The sequence below is a fragment of the Protobothrops mucrosquamatus genome, unplaced genomic scaffold (genome assembly GCF_001527695.2).
Source record: "Protobothrops mucrosquamatus isolate PMUCROS unplaced genomic scaffold, P.Mucros_1.0 scaffold1674, whole genome shotgun sequence".
Taxonomy (NCBI): domain Eukaryota; kingdom Metazoa; phylum Chordata; class Lepidosauria; order Squamata; family Viperidae; genus Protobothrops; species Protobothrops mucrosquamatus.
Window position 1 is genome coordinate 22,934 of NW_015387830.1, and position 23,792 is coordinate 46,725.

Consider the following 23,792-nt stretch of genomic DNA (forward strand, 5'->3'; position numbering starts at 1 on the left):
CTCTTCATCTGTTCATATTCAGAGGGATAGTAACAGGAAAAATGAAATGGCTGTGGAACAGTAGTATAGTAGTTGTGAACTGCATTCATTTGTCTATTTGTCAGGAAAGCAGAGTCCTTCAAGTCATTAGCGTTTTCCTGCTTCGGATATCAAATGGGATACTATTGTTTGCTCTCTCTATGCAACTACTTAATGAATTCAGTGTAGGAAAAATATTCGCTATTTTGACATTTTGTCCCTTAAGTCCCCCCTTCCCAAAAATCAATGTTTGACTTCATTCATTCTTGATAATGCAGGATATAATTGCTTATTTCTGATCTGTATTAAACAATTTATTCAATTAAATATTTTGTTGCAGGTGCGAGAAGATGTATTAAACTCCTTAAATAACAATTTTCTTCAAACATTAAACCAAGCATGGAATGATCACCAGACAGCAATGGTGATGATTAGAGATATTCTGATGTATATGGTAAGTAAAATCTGAAATTCTGGTTACAGAAATGGTCAATTAAAATGCAAAAATTGTCTACTCCATGTTATTGGAAAAAATGGTTCAAACGTACATAATTAACTGATACACAGAGGAAAGAAACTTTTGTTTCTACCTCTGGCTTTAAAAAATACATTATTTGGCACTTGCTTTTATATTCTTCATCATTATTACATATTGTTTGAGTTTCCTGAATTTATATCTTTAATCTATTTTTGTGTATGCCGACCCTAAAGATAGGATATAACAGTGAAAAATCATAAGTACATATAACTCCAAAACTAAAATGGGGTTGGCTCACTTAATTTGCTATCTGTTCAGTTTTAATCATCTTGGGTTATGTCTTGCCCCTCTCTTTTGTTTTCATTTAGAAGAATACTACTCTTAAGGTTTAAGAGATTGCAAAAAACAAGGAATTTTGCTAAACCTGGTTTATATTCACTGTTAAGTTTTTATTATTCCTAGCCTAGCCAATATAAATGTGGAGGAACTGTTGCAGTAATAGTTCCACATACAGTGAAATACAAAGAAGTATTTCTTTTTCCTTTATTGAGGTTGGGATTACAACTAATAAGACTTGGCAGAAATGCAGATTTGACAGTGAAATAGTGATTTGGATTGTATGGGAAAAGCCACATTGCACTTGTTAATATTTTAAAGAAGATGCATCTTATACTGATTCTAGGAAAAAGATGCCTTTGACCTAAGAATGTTCTGCTAGATAATTTTGCATTCATGCATAGTCTAGAACATTTTTCCAAATTCAGATCATTGTACAATCCTAGTAGCTAACATTATTACCATCCCATATAAGCTTGGAATAAATAAATAAATTTGTCGTTTATCTGATTAATACACAAACATGCACTATCCAATTTAATTGTTCATGGCTTTGAAAATGTAAAACACTAATTTATTTAAACTATTTTACCATTTTTATGTTCTAATTAGGGTATTAAATGTGAATGTAAATAGCTTATAGCATTATTTTTAATGATGTTTTATACATAGTTCCTTTTGTTTAGTACATGCAGTACTTAAAAAGATGTTAGCCTTCCTCTAAAGGACTCATATGGTCACTCTGAAATATTTCAAGTAGTCATTTTTTTTGCAGTTCTAACCACAGCATATGAAATAATTTAACACTTTTATTGCATTTTAATCAGGTATTGTTTCATACATGTGAAGTCACATGTATACTATGTTCTATCTGAAAGAACTTAAATTATATATAATTTGAAATGGGTGTGTTAACATAATTTGTTGTATGTTAAGTTTATATGTATTGTAAACAATGGGTTGGAGCCCAGTTTAATCTATATTATATGTTTTGTTATCATTGAACTCATTCCTAATCTAAGTCCAGTTTATTTCAATAGACTTACTCCAAGTAGGACTAGGTTTAGATCCAACCCATTAATGACTAATACATTTATCCAGCGTACATTTTTCTATAAATGTAACATTAATTTTGATATTATTGAATGCAATATTTTGGTAAGAAACTTAATAAAAGCATATTGTATAGATATGCTGAAGCAGATTTATTCCACTATAGATAAACTTCTGTTATATAGATGCTTTGCATTTGTATTTGTACTTTGATTTTAGGACCGCGTGTATGTACAACAAAACAATGTGGAAAATGTCTACAATTTGGGATTAATAATTTTTCGAGATCAAGTTGTACGGTACGGGTGCATTAGAGATCATCTCCGACAGACTTTGTTAGACATGATTGCAAGGGAACGGAAAGGAGAAGTGGTAGATAGGTATGTCTCTGCAAATGAATTACATTTGATATCGTTTTGGATGAAACTATTGGTTTGGGTTTTTTTTGTTTTACTTCTCAATCACATTTTTTGCTATTAGATTTTATGGGGAGAATTTTTTTGTTCAATCTCATATGTCATTTTACATTTTTCAACTCTGAAATTTTAGTTGTTTTGGCCTAGTATGAGGGAGATCAACCACGCCCACCCCATTGCCGGCAATGGAGAAACGTCACGTGACGTTGCGAATTTGACACCCCTGATCTACACAATTCACAGTACCTACAGCAACCGAGTTGAGGTGCTTCATAATTCACAGCTGAATATATAATCACAGCTCTATCTTATCTTATATGGCTATCAAACTAGTGAAATTCTTGACAGCAAAAGAATAAAATAATGTCCAATCTGTTGAAAAGAAATAACAATTTGAGGTGCCCATAGAAATCTCTTTTCAAACAATTTGCATGCATCTATGTCATTATTCCATTAAATTAATCCCCAGTCAGGGCTTCATGCCTTTACAAAAAGCCAACAGTCAGGGCTGTTGGTATCCCTGAAAGGAGGCTGTTCCATAAGGCAGATGCCATGAAAGAGAAGGCATGTTCCAAGGATGTACCAGGTGACACTGCTTCATTGAGTGAACTCAGAGTTTGCCCACTCTGCTAGAACTGGTGGGATGCGCAGAAACCATTAGGGATAACAGTCCTGCAAATAACCTGGCCTAATGTCATGTAGGGCTTTAAAGATGAAGACCAGTGCCCTGAATTGTACCCATAAACTTCATGTCAATTTATTATTTGGGAATAAAATGAAATTATTTCCAAAATGCACACCAATAGATATTGGGGATAAACAATGTTCTGAAAACTGACACTGATTTCTTTTTTCTTTCTTTCTTTTTTCTTTTTGGCTTTGGTAATGATTGTATGCTATTACCTTTGGGTGATAATAAAAAGACCTTTCTCAGTACTGTTCTAGCTCTTTCATTTATTGAGAACTGTGATACATATAACATTTACTTTTGTGTGAAACATAGAATAAGTATGGAAATATTACACAAAACACTTATTGAATAATTTGCAAATACTAATTTCACTAAAATTAACCTAATCTGCAAATTCTACTGTTTTGACAGAGGAGCAATAAGAAATGCTTGCCAGATGTTAATGATTCTAGGCCTTGAAGGAAGATCAGTCTATGAAGAAGACTTTGAAGCTCCATTTCTGGAGATGTCAGCAGAATTCTTTCAGGTACAATGCTGCTTTTCAGTATTTACAGATAGTAATAAAATGGATCCCCCCAAAGTTTACAAATCCCTGTTGTTTAATTCTAGATTAATAAATATCAGTCTGGAGGATTGTTATTGGCCCCTAATGTAGAGTGGTTCCTGCTTCAGATTTTCCCTTTACTCTGAACATGAGGCTGTGTTCGTTCAGCCTTGACCTCTGGTGATAATGTATTTTGGTGGATATTAATGCATGGCAAATATAAGAGTTAACACAGTAGTAAGGTGTTGAATTAGTCCCTTGAGCAATTACTGCTAAGAGAAACTGAATGGGTTTGATTTACTTTCTGTAGTTCTTCACAATTTCTGTAGAGTTCTATTTTCTTTTGCTTTATTTTATTACAGATGGAAAGTCAGAAATTTTTAGCAGAAAATAGTGCTTCAGTTTATATAAAAAAAGTAGAAGCTAGAATTAATGAAGAAATAGAACGTGTGATGCATTGCCTTGATAAATCAACTGAAGAGCCAATTGTCAAAGTTGTTGAGAGGGAGCTCATTTCCAAGCATATGAAGACCATAGTGGAAATGGAAAATTCTGGTCTAGTTCACATGTTGAAAAACGGAAAAACAGAAGGTAAGTCTGTGCAGTGCTATCTGCAACAATAGTGAAGCCGCATGGCTTCACATTCCAGGTGATTTCAAAATGATAACAAAAAAGGAGTAAGGCAAACTGAGTTCACACGGAGAGGGCTATGATTAAGAAAATCTGCTTCTGGAAAATTAGAGAATTTAATGAAATATCAGAAATACCACATTTTGATTATTTGCTGTGTAATGTTACAAACATATTATTAGTAGATAACAATATAAAATTTATGTATATATCTACTGCAGATCTTGCGTGTATGTACAAATTATTTAGTCGTGTTCCAAATGGTTTAAAGACAATGTGTGAATGTATGAGTACCTACTTGAGGGAACAAGGTAAAGCACTTGTATCTGAAGAAGGTGAAGGAAAGAATCCAGTGGATTATATTCAGGTAATCAAAGCCTTTAAATACTCATTTTTTCTTATGATGAAAATGTTTCCTTTAACAGAAGTGTACTTATATAATTCAAGTACTGCTTCAGCAATGTTTCATAGTAGAGATAAGTAAAGATAAATTATTAAGAATCATTTCCCCTAAAAATTTAAAAATGTATTTACATTTTAATACTCTTCATTGGCTTCTCAAATTAGCTAAAATTTTTCATATGAGATAAACTAGATTTTTTCATGGCTGTAAACAGAAAATTTCTGACTTTCCTCTCAATTTCTAGAAAGTTTATAATTTTAATCCCAAAGAAGCATAATGAATAAACTTTCAATTTATAAGAGGAGATTCTCAATCATCCAGGTCACGGTTGTCCCAAATGTTTTTTTTTTTTCAAAAGGCAAGTGAACTCTCTTGATTTTTTTCTTTGAAAACATTTTGCTTCTCTTCAGTTCTAACTGACTGGTGGGGAATGGAAGGATTTATATTCTTTGCAGTCATCTGCTTGTTAGCTCTTTGAGAGTCATTGGGGCCACTTGGGGTTTATCTGTATCCTCTGCATTCCCTGAATCAGAGCGTAAATGGGTGAGGAACTTCTTGGGACTGCCGAAAGGACTGTGTTGTAAATAGGAGATAGATGGTGTTGTATCCCTTCCCCTCTGTTGAGGGAGGGCTTTCAGTTTTGACATAGATGTCAAATTATCTAAAACACCCTCAGGGCAACAACCAGATGCCTGCAAAGAATATAAATGCTTCCATTTCCCACCAGTCAGTTAGAACTGAAGAAGTTTCTTGGATGAGAAGTGAAATGTTTTCAAATAAAAAAACTAAGAAAGTCCAGTTTTTGGAAAAGCACCTTTGAGACAAAAATAAAAATATTTTTACTTTCAATAAACTGTATAGACAGACAGCTCTTTCATAGATCATTCCATCTGGCACGTAGGCCGGCTTATCTGAAAGGGAGAAAATAATTATCTTGAAGTGCCAGTTTTTCTTTTCTAGACAGCTTTCTAATATGGTTCATACTAGGTGCACAAACTGCTTCAGTCAAAAATCTTACATAGCTCCCATTTTTCTTCCTCTGGAACCTTTCTCTAAACTAATTTGTGAAAGTCTCACTTTGAAGAAGATAATTGACTAGATTCTCTAAACTGATGGTAAATGAGGATACTTTATTATAATTGGGTCCACAGTAAATCTGTGTTTGTTTCTCCAGGGGTAGTTAGAAGTATGTGGAATGTAACTGCTTTCCTAGCCTGAATTTCTGACTAATTTGTCAAGTGGATTAAGGCACCTTTTGACAACTGTCTGATTCAGTGAAATGCTTTTTTACTAGAGAAACAAACAAAGCTTTTCAAGAGACCTCTTTTCACAGGAAGAGAGGCAGGTTACTGCACCTTCCAGTATTGTAGGCATTATGATGACTATTTTCTGGGTAAATTCTAAATCAAAAGTAAATATGATTCACCTCATCTTCTCCAGAAGGTGTAATTTTGGGGATATTTTAAATATAATGTTAGGGAATGAAGAACAAGAAAAGGGCCAAAACAAAAAGCAGCCTTAATCAATAACCAAAGCTTAATATTTAGATAGTAATAGGAGCCCAGCAATACAGCATATATCATTCAGAAGTATAGTATAACATCAGAAACTCCTGATATTCAATTTCGGGTGGCTTTCATGATTTCCAGAGTTTGAATCATTAGGAATTTTTTTTTCTTCCTAAGAAGGCATTCCTTGAAAGTTTTTTAGATTTTTAGAGACAATTGTTCCTTCTTCAGAAACATGCCAAACAATGCAGGATCTTCTAAACAAGGTTTTGCATTATTTTCTGCAAACATCAGTCACATAACTTACCTCTACACAATAAATTAATAATGGTTTAATTGGAGTGAAGGGATTCCCATTCCCAAGAACTCAGCTTGAATATTTGTGATTGTAAAAATGGTGTGGAGTGGAGGGCAGTGGAGACTCAATCATGAGAATGAACCCCAAGTCATTATCCCCAGAAGAGTCTGAGAAGAACATAAATTGTCTTAAAGATACTCACCTAGCCTTAATTTGTTTTATTATAGTACTGCAAGGACAATATATCTATGAGAATATCAATGTGACAGGATAACAGGCAAGGAAACTTCAACATCCAAGTTAAAGGATTTTTGGCAACAATAAAAGTTACCAGTCCTATAAGTTCCAAAATAATAGTGACTATGATTTTCATATAGAATATAGTAGAAATCTAAAAAAATAATATGCTTTGTTGTTCTAAGGGCTTACTGGATTTGAAGAGTAGGTTTGACCGCTTCCTTCAAGAATCTTTTAATAATGACAGGCTCTTCAAACAAACAATTGCGGGTGATTTTGAATATTTCCTTAACCTCAACTCTAGATCTCCAGAGTATCTCTCATTATTTATTGATGATAAGCTAAAAAAAGGAGTCAAGGGAGTAAGTATACTTTCTATTACAACTGTTCAGTTTTTGTGACAAAACAGTTACAAAAATATGTATTTCTATGTGCTAATTTATTTCCATAGTGCAATAATAAATACTGCAAATTAATGTGAATATAAAACAATTATACATATGGAGTTTTTAAAAAATATTATAGACTGAATAAATTCCTGAATAAATATAGACTGAATAAATAAAACTCTGCAAAATACTGTATATATAGTTAAACCATGTTGAAATAGTGAATATAAGCCTCCATAGACATATTCCTTTGTTAGAATTAGGTATGTATATAGAAAATTACTAATAAGTTAATATGTTCATATCAAAACTATACATAGATATTAAACTAGGCCTGGAGAGGTTGGTTATGAGATCTTAGTTGTGGGGAGAATCAGGATTTAAAGGCAGATGTAACTCACTTGCCTTTCAGTTACTCCATCTGTTATATCTTTCTCTTTGCTATCACATTTTGAAGGAGTTACATTAGTTGGATCACTTTCAGTTAGTTTTCAGATCTGTAATATTTTAAGAAAGCAGCATTGATCATGCTTTTTCCATGGGTTCGGAATGGGAAGCATGGTGATTCTCCACCTTCCTCCCGGGCTGGTTCAGGTCACTATTGATTTGGAAAAAAAGGAACAGAAAACTACCATTGCTTTGCAGAATGCCTCAGGGTTTGGTTCTCTCCCTGCTCTGAGTTAACAATTATGTTCATTGGCACAGAGCTAGATATCATCAATATGCTGATGATTCTCTGTTGTGCAGCTTAGATCCAGACCCTCCAATGCTCATGAAGTTCTGTAGGGATTTAGATGGAGAAAAGAGGCTCAGATTCACCTCTTGTAAGAATGAGTGGTTGTGGATTATGGAACCCCGAGGGTATGGATTTTTTTTTTATCTTTGGTCCTTGGTGGTGTAATACTGCTGCAAACAGACCCAGTGCACAATTTCATGGCTTCTATTTGAAGAGCAGATGGCATCTGTGACCCTGCAGGCCTTTTCTGCAGCTTTGCCATATGCGCCAGTTATACCCACTCCTGAATTGGGAGGCCCTGCTTACAGTCACTTCTGCCTTACTTAAATCATGATTGGATGAATACAATGCACTCTATATGAAGCTGCCCTTGGAAGCTCCAGCTGGTCTAGAATGCAGTAACATGAATACTTATTGGCATACCTCACTTACATGCACTTTTAATTGTGAGCGGCACTGATAATCAATTTAATTCTAGGTAAAACTCAAGGTGCTGGTTCTTACCTATAAAGCCTTTCATGGAAACAAAACGTAGACTACTTATGGCAACATAGTTGTTTAAGCTGTCATATTTAAAGATTCAAAACTAAAACATTACTTTATTTCATTAAAATGAACCTTATATAAATGTTGCACTCATATATTTATAGAGTTTTGATTTTTGTTTTGTTCATAAATAGAATGGATCAGATATTCTCCAGCACAGGAGATGGAGAATCCACCAATGGGTTAGCTCTGTCTTCCTGCTCATTAGACCAAGTCAGCCAAACTTGCCACGCCCGTCCTGGGCTAGGACACACCCAGTCTTGACTTGGTCTCCAGCTCAAACAGACGTGACAATTTTGGCTCCCAGCAGGCAGGTAATTTTGAGCTTACTTTGTTGGATTCTCCTTTGATCCAGGATCACTTCAGCAGCGCTGGGATCAGCGCTGCTCAAAGTGACTACTGGAAGATAGGTTTCTCCAGGGATCATAGGAAGAGCAGAGGCTTCTGTTCTTCCCTTTGTTGAGCCCCTCACCTCGTGTAGCGCTGGGATCAGCGCTACAGCTTGGCCCTCCCTGCCTTCCCACTCTCCTATGAGGCCACGAGGCCGCATTGGGCCTCACCTTTAAATCGCATCAGAGGGTTCCTAGAGGCCGCATTGGGCCTCACTTTTAAATCGCATCCGAGGGCTCTTACTTGGAATCGCGGATACCTCAGACGGCTCCCTTTCCCCTCCAGAACCTCACCGCGCTGCCGTTTGGGATCGCGGAAGCCTCGGAAGGCTCCCTTTCCCCCCGGAATCTCACAGTGTTGCTGGGGATCGGGGAGGCCCCAGAAGGTCCTTCGTTCTCCTTTTTAATTTCTGCTCCTCATTGTTTGGGATTGCGGAAACCCCGGATGATTCTCTCTCTTCAGGCTTTCTCTTTCCCGCCGGATCGCGCGGCCGCCATTTTGGCAGCCACCAGACAATCGTGCAGGCCTCAATCAGCCCTCCAAATGGTTTTGCTTCAGGGACTAGCCTCCCGTTTTCGCCGCAGGTGCTTGCCTGCTGATCCCAGCCTCCTCCCTTTCACATCCGGCTGTGCAGGCTCCTTGTCATCGGACGGGTGCAGCCGCCATTGTAACGGGCTGCCATTACCAATGGGCCCAGACAAGGCCCATTCCACTTGCACGAGGGGCGGAGGGGTCACAGGGCGGTCTCATCCTTAGGGGGGGCAGGGTGATCACCCCCCTCCAGATAAATGTACTCTAAAATTAAATGAATTCAAATTAAATCTAAATTAAACACATTTTAGATAAAATTAATTAGGCGCTCCAGTGCGGATAGCATAGGCCTCAACTGGTGCCTCATCATATACCTGGCACACCTTGCAGGCTTCGCGTGTGCGGGTTCTCACCACGCTGGGATCCCTGCCGCCTAGGCAAACCAACCAGCTGCACAAAGGTACTGACACTTCACACCCTTGGCATCGTCACCACCAGCGCCATACGAGCAAGCTGGCTGTCATCACACTGATTTTGCCACGGCCGTAGATCCGACTGGACCATTAACGGGCTTTTCCAGTCAGGTGCCAGGGGAGCAGGGTGAACTAAGCCTGTCATTGCCTAGCATTTCCCTGCTCCAACTGCACTAATCTAAACCACCAATTGATCCACTGCCAGAGTTCCCTCTCAGCACTACCTGAGATAGCTCACCTCAGGATGGAGGATCCCACGGTGTCCCAAGCCACGGACACCATCTCCCCATCTACTAGCCATAAATGGCACAAATCTTCCAAGCAGGAGGTGGCAGGCCGGATTAAGGCCAAGGCAAAGACCATCTCCGGAAGGAAGCCTTCCAAATTGGCAGAAAAACAGGCTAACAGGAGGCACCAGGTTTGGAGAAGGAATTTTCCCTAAGCGCAGAAGCAGGCCAAGGCAGAGGAGGAGCTGATAGAGGCTTCGGCCTTTGACCTCCCCCTGGGGCCCTCAACCTCCACTCAAGGGGTCTGGTTCCCGGAAGGAATTCCCACACACCCCCCTCCTTTTGGGGTGGATCAAGATCCAACCATCCAATTTCCCTTGGCACCACGGGCCACACATCCGGGCCCAGAGGCCACCTTTACCCCAACAGCTGCCGGGCTCAGAGCGACCGAACCCGAGGGTGCCCCTTCTAATGTTCGCCTTCAGGATCTGATCTCTCAGGCAGTGGACCGAGCGCTTGCCGCCAGGTCTTACCACATGCCTAGAATCGAGACAGGGGCATCTATTCCTCCACCTTACCTTCTCCAATTGGGCGCACCTGACTACCATTGTCCTCCCTCTCCATCCCGATTCTCTTATAACAGGGCCTCATCCCCTGCGGAATATGACCAACCAGACATACTGTGGGGGGAGGAGGAGGACTACCCCCCAGACCCTCCACCATTTGGAGGTCTCTTCAGCCCTTTTTCTTGCCCCTGCTTCACAAGGCCAGCACTACTGCCAACATTGGTCCTGATCAGGTTCCTCAGTCAGAGCCTGGGCCCAGCTCAGATCCGAACCCGGTCCTGTTTGAGCCCGTTGTGACTCAACACCATGTCCCTTGTCCATCTCTCTTCTTGAACATGATTCAGAAGCAATGGGTCTCACCTGGCGCCTTCCTTCCTCCGGGAGGAACAGACAGGAAAGTGTTCAGCGCAGCACCAGATTTAGCTGACGCACTGGAGGTGCCAAAGGTGGATGAATCCTTAGCCCCTCTCTTGTCCTCGTCTACAGTATCGGGGGATATGGCCGAGGCGTTGAAGACTGAGGACAGGAGATGGGAATTGACCCTCCGCCGAACTCACCAGGCAGCGGCGTGGGCAATAAGGGCGGCTACCTGCGCATCTTTCTTTTCTAGGACTTCCCTCCTTTGGCTCCTTGAACTACAGGCCAGGCTCCCCCCGGAGGAGGTACGCACTCAGCAAGAACTGAACAAGCTAGTTGCGGCAACACTGCATGCGGCCCGGTTTTCCGCCAGGACCATGGCCTCCAATATCACAGTTCGACGATTACTGTGGCTCAAGAATTGGCAAGCCGACTCCAAATCTAAGTGGCGTCTGGCTGCGGCCCCCTATCAAGGGGGTCAGCTGTTTGGAGAGGCCCTAGCTTCTTATTTGACCGAGAATAAGGACAAGCGGAAGATGCTGATCCACCTCAGTAGGCGGGCAGACGGGCGTGCCAGCCCGTACACCCACAGACAGCCCTTCGTTCAGGAACAGGCTCAGGTTCCGTTCAGCTCCCCCGCCCTTTCGCGGCCAGACAGCATCGCCTGTCTGACAGATCGGGGGCCAGACCCAGACAGCAGTACCAGGGCAAACGGCCTTTTTGGGGGGCGGGCCGCCCCTTTAGAAGGTCCAAGTGACTCTCAAACTGCCCCTCCCATAGGTGGCAGACTAACACTTTTTGTCCACCAGTGGGAAGCCACCACCACAGACTCCTGGGTCCTCCAAACCATTCAAAATGGCTTGGCCCTAGAATTCGTGTCCAGCCCACCAGGACGCTTCATCTCTTGCCCCCAATCAAAGAACTCAGTCAAAAATGGCCTCATGCAGGAGGCCATCCGACATCTGGACATAAGAGCCATAGAACTGGTGCCGGCTGGTCAACGAGGCTGGGGATTCTATTCCATCCTCTTTGTTGTTCCCAAGGCCTCAGGATGGAGGACAATCCTAGACCTCAAAGGTCTGAATTCCCATATTGCATACCAAAAATTCAAGATGCAAACGCTCCAATCCATTCTGGGCAGCGTAAGAAACGACTTCCTAACGTCCATAGATCTCATGGAAGCGTATTTCCACATCTCCACCCTCCCCGACCACCGGCGATTCCTCAGGTTCTGTTATATGGGCAATCACTACCAATACAGGGCTCTGCCGTTCGGCCTTTCATCAGCCCCAAGGGTGTTTACAAAACTTCTGGCAGTGCTCACGGCACATCTGAGACTGGTGCCGGTGCGTGTCCAATGCTACCTGGACGACATTCTCATCCAGTCGTGCTCTCTTCGGACGGCCCAGTCAGATCTGTCGTTGTCGATCAAGGTCCTCCAGGAACACAGGTTCTCGGTGAATTTTCAAAAGAGCCAGACAGTTCCCTTGACCCGACTCCTACACCTGGGTGCCGTCATAGACACAGTCAGTGGCCAGGTCTACCTGTCCCAGGAACGTCGGGACAGCATCAGATCCCTAGTCCTCAAAGTATGCAGGGAGCGCGTAGTGATGCTGGCATTGCTTTTCCAGCTCCTGGGAAAGATGGTGTCGTGCATCGCAATAGTGCCCTGGGCCAGACTGCATTCCAGGAATCTTCAATGGTTCCTGCTCCCCTTCCAAAGGTTGGGCACCGGCTCCTCCAACCAACGGGTAAGGGTTCCTTCTCAGACCCTGTGGTCCCTCCGATGGTGGTCCTCACCAACGGTAGCCAGAGGGTCATTTTTCAAGGAGCCTGTCCGGCTCACGCTCACGACGGACGCCAGCCTGTTCGGCTGGGGAGCACACCTCTGATCTCAGTTCGCTCAGGGACAATGGTCCCGTGCTGACCTGAGACACAACATCAACTGGTTGGAGCTCAGAGCCATAAACCTGGCTCTCCGCCACTTCAGCAACAAGGTTGGGAGGCAACATGTGCTAGACCTCACGGACAACGTGGCGGCAAAGGCCCACGTGAACCGGCAAGGGGGTACCTGGTACAGGTCCCTCATGGCCGAGGCCTAGCTATTGGGCTCCTGGGCAGAGACCAACCTGTCCTCCCTCAGGGCCAAACACATCTCAGGAGAGGCGAACAGGCAAGCGGATTTTCTGAGCAGATCAATCGTGGACCACTCCGAATGGCGCCTGCACCCGAAGCTCTTCGCAGAGATAGCTCAGAGGTTTGGCCAACTGGTCATAGACTTGTTCGCTTCTCCGACAAACTCTCAGCTCCCGAGATTCTTCTCCCGGTTCCCGTCTCCAGGGGCAGAGAGAGCAGATGCTCTTCAAGGTCCATGGCGAGGGGCCTCTACGCGTTTTCCCCTCTCCCTCTCATCCCGGCAACCGTCCACAAACTGTTACAGGAACTGGCCACGGAGGCTGTGGTTCGCCGACCTCGTGAATCTCTCCAGATATCCTCCATGGAGGATTCCCCTGGATCAGCCAGGGGGTTCTACAGCACCCAGAACCCCAGTGGCTGCAGTTAGCCGTCTGGCACTTGAACGCCGGATTCTGACCCGGGAATCATATTCGACGGGCGTAATTTCCATGATTCAGGCCTCCCTACGGCCGGCGACAAATCACATCTATGATTCCACACGGAGGAATTTTTGCCTTTGGTGTGAGAGGCGGCAACTAGATCTATTGGAATTGACGATTCCACAGATATTGGAGTACTTACTCAAAGGTCTTGATAGGGATTTAGCGCCCAATACCATCCGCAGACAGGTCACGACTCTATCAACCTTACTTACCTGTGACAATGCTGCCCCTTTGGCCCAGCATCCCAAGATATGTTCCTTCCTCAAGGGCGCCACCAACACGAAACCACCCGTGGTTCACAGGTATCCTTCCTGGGACTTGCCGCGGGTCCTGCGGGCCCTTACCAAATCACTGTTTGAGCCTATTAGAACTTGTGCTCTGCGGTCCTTATCGCTCAAGGATGCCTTCCTGGTCGCTATCACGTCAGCCAGGCGGATCTCTAAGCTTGCGGCACTGTCGGTTAGGGATGACCTCTGTTCCTTTCACCAGAACTGGGTGGTCCTTCTCTTGGACCCTACTTTCTTTCCCAAGGTCAACACCCTTTTCCATAGAAATCAGGAGGTCATCTTGCCGGATTTTTGCCCTAATCCATCTCATGATTTGGAACGACAGTGGCACACACTGGATGTCCGCAGGAGCTTATGCTATTATATCAAACAAACGGCGTCTTTCCACAAGTGTGAAGCCCTCTTCGTTTCCTTTAACCACTCCACTATGGGGCAGAAGGTGTCTGCCTCAACAATAGGCAGATGGATCAGGGCCTGCATTGCGGAGGCGTACCAGGCGCATTCCCTGCTAGTCCCAAGTCATGTCACAGCACATTCAACTTGCAGCGCTGCGACCTCCACGGCATGGGTCGCGCAGGCGTCCATAGAGGAGGTCTGCAGGGCTGCGACATGGTCTTCGCCTTCTCCCTTTGTACAACATTACAAACTGGACAGGTTCGCCTCTACGGACTCCTCCTTCGGATGGTGGGTCCCTCAGCAAGTCGTACCTAGGGATGAGGCTCCGGCCCTCACTGCTCCCCCCCATTGGGACAGTAGGGCTTTGGTATGTCCCATTGGTGGATTCTCCATCTCCTGTGCTGGAGAAGGGGCGTTGTCTTACCTGAATGCCTTTTCTCAGCACGGAGATGGAGAATCCACTCCCACGCCTTGAGGTCCGTCTGGGCCAGCGTTAGGGATCTGGGAGCCAACATGTCTAACCATAGTCAGTGGCTTTCGCCCTCAAGACTGGGTGTGTCCTAGCCCAGGATGGGCGTGGCAAGTTTGGCTGACTTGGTCTAATGAGCAGCTAACCCATTGGTGGATTCTCCATCTCCGTGCTGAGAAAAGGCGTTCAGGTAAGACAACACCCCATCTATTACTAGTTCTTTAATCCCTGCCTAAATTAACAGCAAGGTAATTTAGTTTTGAGAAATATTTTCTATAAAAGTCATAGTTTTGACTATTCTAATAGTATATTGCCTGTTGTTTTTATCTTTATAGCTAACTGAGCAAGAGGTGGAGAGTATATTGGACAAGGCAATGGTTTTGTTTAGATTTATGCAAGAAAAAGATGTATTTGAACGATATTATAAACAGCACTTAGCAAGGAGGCTTCTGACAAACAAGAGTGTTTCAGATGACTCAGAGAAAAATATGATATCTAAGCTAAAGGTAAGTAGTATAACGATTTCTCAGTGACTTTTCCACTTAGCTTTAATTTTATGACAACATTTATTCAGTGGGATAAATCGCACTGTAATTGGTTGTTTCAGCTAATTGTAAATGTTATACGATGTTAAGTAAGCTATATTTGGTTCAAACATTTTGTTTTTGTCAGCAAAGAATTATTAAGCCATTGTGGAGTGACTAAGAAGTTATACTAAAACTGAGGATCCAAGTTCAAATCATTTTCAGCCTTGGAATCTCAACGTGTTGTACTAGTCACACTCTGTCAGCTCAGCTTACCTCATAAGGCTATTGTTGTGGGTTTCTTTATATAAGCCAATGTGCACTCCAGTAAAAGTGCAGAATATAGATCAAATATCAATACTATATTTAAAATCTAAAGCTTATATAATTAAGATACTTGCTTCCTATGAACGTTGAGTATGCATCTACACTAAAAAGATGGGAAATGATGCAAGAGTTGTCATTGTAGACTATTGAGGAAGTCCTAGTGGATAGGGAAGTATTTTTCTTCAAGTTGCAAGTAACCTCTATATCCACAGACCGTGCTTTTCCCTCATTGCTTGGAAGTGCAGTTGGATTCTTTGGGCTAATGGTTCCTAAAAATAATCCTCTTAAAAGGCAAAATTCCCACCCCATCACCTAACCATAAAATTTTACATTCCTGCTTTTAGCTTGAATTGCTTGAATTAATATGCACCTGCAATGATATTTTAAGAATGATTTATACTTTGAAAGGGCTACGGGAATATTTACTACATTAATTTAGAGATATTTAATGGGAATATTGCCAATCTCTATTCCATGTTGAATTTTAAAAGATTGGAATAGTAAATTCTTATTTTCAGTAAAAATTTATTAGAATAATTAGATGTCTGATAATCCAGATATAAATTAGCATAATTGCCTGTTGATATTTACAGTTGATTAATTAGTGCCTAGAACCAAATAGAATGTGTTATTTTTTCATAACTTTCTTTCATTTACTTAAATGTTTGTATTAAAATTCTAAATAGCTAGCCTAAGAGATTTTTCTCTGTTTAAATCATGCTAAAAATAACTCTTTCTTTTGCAGACTGAATGTGGATGTCAGTTCACATCAAAATTGGAAGGAATGTTCAGGGACATGAGCATTTCAAACACAACAATGGATGAATTTAGGCAACATCTACAGGCCACAGGGGTAAGATGCACATTTTTTATTTAACTTCAAGGATTCACAGATTTTTTGACCTGGTGGTCACATTTGGAATTTTGAGAAGATGGTGTGTGACTCTTTGTCAGGTGCCCCCCTACCAAGGCAGAGCAAATAATTTATTGAAAAAATCCTCTAAGAAATCTTACAAAGAAATTCCTGCAACCACTAGGTATGAAAAGTGCATCATTTATATAGCAAAATCAAAATGTTTATTTCGAAAGAAATAAGAAAAAAGGAAAGTATATAAATTAAAAACTGTGTAAAACTAAATAAAAATGTCAGAGTAACATTAGGCTAGTATTGCAAATAAAAGAATGAAACAATTTAAAAATAATATTCAATAATTAATAAAAATGAGTAGTAAAATTATGTCAGATTTAACCATTATCCAAAATTTCTATCTCATCTAGAAAGTTATATCCTCATATACTAAAACATTTAGAGAAGCCCAGACTTCATATGCTTCAGGTGTGGTAAAAGTCCATATATAATCTTAACAGTTCATGAATGATTTCCAGGTTGAATTAAATTTGATATCAGACTTATTTTTCAACTACAGATGTATTGTTTGCATTGATGCATACTTCCCACAGCTGACAGAAAAGACCATTATTTTAATATTTATTCTATCGTACTTTAATCATATTCCAGGATTCTTGAACTTAATGCCATCAGTATAAAAAAGAATCTGATCTAATTATTACTTTCCAACAGTTTTTAAAAAATGAAGTAAACCAATTTGGCAATTAGCATTGGAATAGTTTCCGAAGGTGAAACATTTTGTACTGTCTGATATTCATGGTAAAATTTATATTAGTCTTCCATGGATATTCCTCTTGTTGCATATCAGTTTTTTTGTTTAGATTCTGCACTTTATCATATAATCTTTTAATTTGTTAAATTGCTGAATCTTATTTTAATAACAATCTGTATAGTAATTATATAATTGCTCATTCCTTCCTTACATGTTAAAATTATAAATATAAACTTAGATATATTTCAAAAATCTAACTGAATTGCTTCACCAGCAGATGGCAGATTTTGATTTTTGTAATGAAAACTAATTGAATAATTTGAGGTCTGATAGGACTTAAGGCAGCACTGTGCTACATTGAAAGCTTTTTGTAATTCATATATTTTAAAAAATATAATAAAATCCCTTGTAGATTATAAGAACCTGAAAGCTACCTAGCTGAGATATAAGGACCTTCTCATCTTGTTCTGGATTTGGGATGAAACAGAATCTAGGCACCATGAAGAGGGCAAGGTTAATATACAGGTAGTCCTTGACTTACAACCGTTCATTTAGTGATCGTTAAAAGTTACAATGGCACTGCAAAAAGGGATTCATGGTTGTTTTTCACACTAACAACCACTGCAGTATCTCCATGATCATGTGATCAAAATCCAGATATTTGGCAAATGACTCATCTGTGACGATTGCAGTGTCCCAGAGTCATGTGATCATCCATTTGCGACCTTCTGACCAGCACAGCTATTGGGGAAGCCAGATTCATGTAGCAACTGTGTTACTAACTTAACAATTGCAGTGATTCACTTAGCAATTGTGCCAAAAAAGGTCATAAATGGAGCAAAACGTACTTAACAAATATCTCACTTAGCAACAGAAGTTTTGGTCTCGATTGTGGTCGTAAGTTGAGGACTCTTTGTATATTGCTCCCTTTCTCTTTTTAGCAGTTATTTGTGTGTGTCATTTCCCACTGGCCCAGTTACCCTGAACTTTCCCTCCTTCCCATCAGCTACTTGCATTTCTCCCTATTCCTTCTGCCCCAAACTACTTCTGGGACAGAACAACTCTATTTTGTTTCACATATGGACAAAATACCCACTATGTACATGTTTCACTTTGAAGATGAACCACTCAAAACCAGTTGTTCCTTTCACAAAATAGATCATATGCATAATGTTTTGCACATCCTTATATTCAATTTTTTCTGTTGTTTCTATCAGCATTTAAAGTATGCTATTTGTGAACTTGGAAAGTCTAGCTTTCATACATAATAGTTATTCTCATTATGAACAGATGGGATTTAGCTAATGGTCAGTGGTTATTACTGGTGGTAAACTTTGGACAAAATTGCATGGAAAGTTAAGAACAATATACAGGTAGTCCTCAGTTTATGACTAGACGCTTAATGACCATTTGAAGTTATGATGAAAAAGTTGAAAAAAAAGTTACTTAATAACCTGTCCTCAAAATTATGACAAATGCACCACTCCCGCACTCAACATGATCACATTTCAGACATTGGCAACTGGCTCATATTTACAATTGGTTGCAGCATCATGTGATCATGGATTGCAACTTTTTTTGTTGTTTTCCAGCAAAAAAACTGCTGTGATTAACTTAACAACTATGATAAAATCAAATCCAGTCACATAGTGACTCAACCTCATTGACTTTCAACTAAAATTCCAGGCTTAATTGTGATCATAAATCAAGGATTACCTGTATGGGAAACTCTTAAGAATGGCTATTAGTTCTGAAAGCTACAATGTGATCTTAGATTTAAACTTTTACAGTTACAGTCCCAATGTTTGGGGTATATTAATCTGATCAAATTGATTTTTCAGTTCCCTATCTTTAATAGAATGTTTCTTTCAGCATCATTTCATATTTTAAATTATGATGTAAAATACAGTTATTTCTGATCAGATGGGTGGCTGTATAAATTTGATAAGTAATGGGCCAGTATAATAAAAAGTAGGAATATAAATTCTTAAAAATATATAAAATAAATTGAATATTGAAAGAGTGAAATTATAAGAGAATACAATACATTGTTTGCCTTTATTTTTATAGGTCTCACTAGGCGGTGTTGATCTGACAGTGCGGGTTCTCACAACGGGTTACTGGCCCACTCAGTCGGCCACACCAAAGTGCAACATTCCCCCAGCCCCCAGGCATGCTTTTGAAATATTTAGGAGGTAAGAAATTTATTTACTTGTTTTAAAAAGTAGTTAATGCCCAAATGTTTGTGTGCATTTATGTGTGAAATTATTCTGCATCCATACTAGGTATTCCAAAAGTTACTGTTCCAACAGTATTGGATTATTGCAAGATTTTTTGGGAGGGAAAAAACAACATGTAGGCATTTAAAACTTAGAAACATTATTTGGATTACATGCAGTTGTTTTAATAGGTTCTTCTTTATTAGATTTGTGTATCTGCCTATCTTACATATGCGGACTCTGATTGGTTCACAATTATAAGATTATAATTAATATGAAACATTTAAGATAACATAACTTTTGAACTATATTTTTGAAGGAATTTTGCTTATATCTGTTTTTTTAAATCATTAATGTTTTGTAATAAATAATAAATAAACAAATAAATATGTTTAATAAAAAATTTTATATGGACATCAAAAATCTTTTTGTTGGAAATTCACAATACAATTTAGGCAACTGTTGGTTGATTCTCTTGAATTTTGTAGATTTTATTTAGCCAAACATAGTGGACGGCAGCTAACACTCCAACATCACATGGGTTCTGCAGATCTTAATGCCACCTTCTATGGTCCTGTAAAAAAAGTAAGTGCCTTTGCTTATAAATAGTGTGGTCTAAGTCATATTTTAATGACAGTTTACTGTATTTGTACTTTTCAAAAAAAAAATTATTTTGGCATTCAATTATTTTTCAGAATAGCCACTGTACAAATTTTATATGTGCTTTAAGCAAAAAATGGATACAAAAGTGCATCATTAAGAAATAATTGACATAAACATGAACATACTCATTAAAATAATAAAAATGCATATATGAAATATATTTTTAAATGTATATTAGGTAAACTTGCATACATACGGTGGTTTCATAGTCTCAGATACGTTATTTTTTCCAGGCTTGACCTGCCCATCTTGTTTGACTTTATTTTAAAATAATGTTTATCATTCGCCACAGAATAACATAGTTGGAAGGGACGTTGAAGGTCTTCCAGTCCAACCCCCCCTGCTCAAGCAGGAAACCCTATACCATTTCAGACAAATTGTTGTCCAGTCTCTGCTTAAAGAGTACCCACAATTTCATAATTTTCATAGTGTAATTTTACAGCATTCCAGGATTTTACAGCATTCCAGGATCCACAAATAGCATTTTAATGGTCACAGCTGTAAATTGTATATTTCTAGTTTGATTCAGAGTAACAAGGCACAGCCTGACAGTATGATCTGTTGGAAACTTACTAATAGCAGCACTGTGATGACATATGGTTTATTTGTGACTCTCTGGCTTATTTGTGCTTTGTTTCTGCTCTTTTCTCAAAATCATCCAAAGACACGCAAGACATCATTAGCTAAAACAAAAAAGAAATAAAGTGTTTTTTGCTATGGTCGTTCCACAGATTACATTCTTTGTCAATGAACTATGGTTTGGCTTAATAGACAGATGTTTTTGCATTTCATGCTTCCAGTTACAGTTTGAAAAGTTTTTGAAAAGATACACTGGTAACTACGATCTTCCAATAGCTTGTTAAAAAAATTAGCAAATCATTAAATGCACAAAATAATTTAAGTCCTGTGACAAGAAAACAAAGATAAATATCTTTAAATGAAAAGCATCTAACAACTTAAACTTTTTAGTAAGTACACTAAATACTTAATCACTAAGTAAATGAAAATGTTTCTAGAATGACTTGGATTTTTTTTTTGTTTTAAAACAGGAAGATGGTTCAGAGGTTGGTGTAGGAGGTGCTCAAGTAACTGGTTCTAATACACGGAAGCATATATTGCAAGTCTCTACTTTCCAGATGACAATACTCATGCTTTTTAACAACAGAGAAAAATACACTTTTGAGGTATGAGCTATAATTCTTTGTTAACTGTATACTTTCAGCTGTCTTTTGAAAATGCTTTTATTTTCACGTATCATGTGAATTCCCACATGTAATACCTAGAACACTGATTAATCTTACTAAGAATTGGTATTACTCTCTGTGTTAGAGAATATACCCTACCCTTGTACGGAATGGACAACCTACAGACTGCATGCAGGTAGTCCTCAACTTACGACTACAATTGTGCCCAGAATTTATGTTCCTAATTGAAAAATTTGTTGTGAGTTTTGCCCCGTTTTATGACTTTTCTTGCTACATTTGTTAAGTGAATCACAGCAGTTGTTAAATTAATAACATGGTTGTTAAGTGAATCTGGCTTCCCCATTGACTTTGCTTGTGAGAAAATCGCAAAAGGTGATCACATGACACTGCAACCGTCATAAATACGAACCAGTTGTCAAGCATCCAAATGTAAATAATGTGACAATGGGGATGCTGCAATGGTCATAAGTCACTTCTTTCAGTGCCATTATAACTCTGAACGGTCACTAAACAAACTGTTGTAAGTTGAGGACTGCCTGTACAACTCCCCAATATCTTAATTGGTCAGCCCATATCTTAAGTTCACACCACATAAATTCAACCACTAAGTGCCCAGTTTTGAGTGGGTGTTAGTTTTTTTTAATAACAGTGGGAATGAGAATCTTAAACCTCTAAAGAGATTTTTTTTTTCAATTTTCACTCTTCACCTTCAGCTTCTCTCCCAGTATTAAGTCCCTTAAAAATGCCAAACACAGGCTGACGTTTGCATAACGCTCTTTTGGTGACATCATAACACAGATTCTCTTTTGTGACCTCTGGTCAGGAAATTGAACTGTAGTCCCCCAACGACTCTTTTTTTAAAATTTGCCTTGCTGTGTACAAAATCTTTATTCAATTTGATGTAGGAGATACAACAAGAGACAGATATTCCTGAAAGAGAGCTTGTACGAGCGCTGCAGTCCCTCGCATGTGGAAAACCAACACAACGGGTTCTTACAAAGGAGCCAAAATCAAAAGAAATAGAAAATGGACATATATTTACAGTGAATGATCAATTCACATCCAAACTGCACAGAGTCAAGATTCAAACAGGTATGTTCACTTTCACCTAGATGTCAATTTCACTATTTATTGATTCCTGATTGCTCTCTCTCTCACTCCCTTCATCATAGCTCCTCTTCTCTGGCTTCTCCATTGATTTCAAATAGTTTACTGTCTTGTCCCAAAAAAAAGATTCTTAGTTTATTTTCCATTCTAACATCATGCTCCTTTTTTGAATTGATAGTATCTCTTAGACATTCTACTGAAATCGCCAAATCTAAAGGTTTTCATTCTCATATTTCTGGATCCAGTCACGTTTGATTCACTTTGTTATTTATCAGTTAGATCTCTGTGATTTTATACTCAGATAATTCTCTGTCCAATCATTCTTTCAAATTCCTTAGGAGGATTTCTCCTTTTGTCTATTTTTGTCTGTTAATATATTGAGCCAGGAAACTTAAACAAAATGTCTCTCATTAAAGTATTTTATTGTATATTGAAACTTCATGACGAGCATCAGTCTTCTTTTAAAGGTATTCTCATGCCTTCCAGATATTGCTAAAAGACAGTACATAATCAATTAAAGGTTACATAATCAATTAAAGATGCTGGGAATTTTATCTGGGAAGAACGTAAGAACCTCACCTTGTTTAAGGAATGAAAATCAAGCAAGTTTCATTATTACACTACTGGATCACTTTGACTTGGCTTTATTTTCAAGGACTGATTACTATTTTTTAAAAATGCTACTTTTATTTTAATTGTGGGTGTCTATTCTATTTTTTCAGTTGCTGCCAAACAAGGAGAATCAGACCCCGAAAGAAAAGAAACGAGACAGAAAGTAGATGATGACAGAAAGCATGAGATAGAGGCTGCTATAGTGCGGATAATGAAATCTAGAAAGAAGATGCAACATAATGTGCTAGTAGCAGAGGTAATTTAATTAACCAATGAAACATTAAAATTAAAATATGTTTTAAGTTTCTGAACAATTTGAAATTAAAGTTTCACAGTTGTAAGAATCATGAAAATTCCAATTAAAGTGAGTTTTGTTTTCACAAATGGAGTTAGGCACATATCCCTGAGGAAGGACCTCTGTAGGATTGGATGGTGCTCTAGTTCTAGCCCCAGTTTATAATCTTAATAATAACCATAAAAGTAGTTCATCCCACCAAAGCTAGTGATCCTTGTTTTAAAAAACTTACACTGACACCTTTTTTCTGGAAGGAAATAATCTAGACCCAGGCCACTTCAGTCTCAAAACCAGCCCCCTGAATTGGCTGTGGAAACACTAGCTTCCATATGGTGTATAGTCAGTCTAATTTTGATGTAACATAGCATGTATAAATGAAAGCAGGCTTGCCTTTCCTAGACATAGTTACAGCCGACATGGAGAGAAAAAAAGTAAATATGTCTCATATAAATTTCACTGTGTGGATACCGTCTTGCAATTTTTTGGACAACAAGTGGTGAGGTTGTTTGCCATCACTACATTTTTGGATGTTTTTGACTTTAATTTATTGCCCTGTTATTCAAATACTAGCATGTTCTTCTCTGATTACCTTCCAAACCCAGTGTTTCCACCTGCTTAGAA

General features: G+C 39.2%; 1 protein-coding gene across 1 annotated transcript in view; it reads left to right on the plus strand.

The window, feature by feature from the left end:
• Positions 1-23,792, plus strand: part of CUL3 (cullin 3) — a 47,969-nt gene that overhangs the window by 22,661 nt on the left and 1,516 nt on the right. The window contains exons 3-15 of the mRNA XM_015822771.2: positions 359-472; positions 2,105-2,265; positions 3,404-3,518; positions 3,899-4,127; positions 4,388-4,533; positions 6,798-6,974; positions 14,933-15,103; positions 16,194-16,301; positions 19,141-19,265; positions 19,778-19,874; positions 21,002-21,136; positions 22,063-22,249; positions 22,987-23,132. Of these exons, the coding sequence (XP_015678257.1) occupies positions 359-472; positions 2,105-2,265; positions 3,404-3,518; positions 3,899-4,127; positions 4,388-4,533; positions 6,798-6,974; positions 14,933-15,103; positions 16,194-16,301; positions 19,141-19,265; positions 19,778-19,874; positions 21,002-21,136; positions 22,063-22,249; positions 22,987-23,132 (1,911 nt within the window). The remainder of the gene's footprint in view (positions 1-358; positions 473-2,104; positions 2,266-3,403; positions 3,519-3,898; positions 4,128-4,387; positions 4,534-6,797; positions 6,975-14,932; positions 15,104-16,193; positions 16,302-19,140; positions 19,266-19,777; positions 19,875-21,001; positions 21,137-22,062; positions 22,250-22,986; positions 23,133-23,792) is intronic.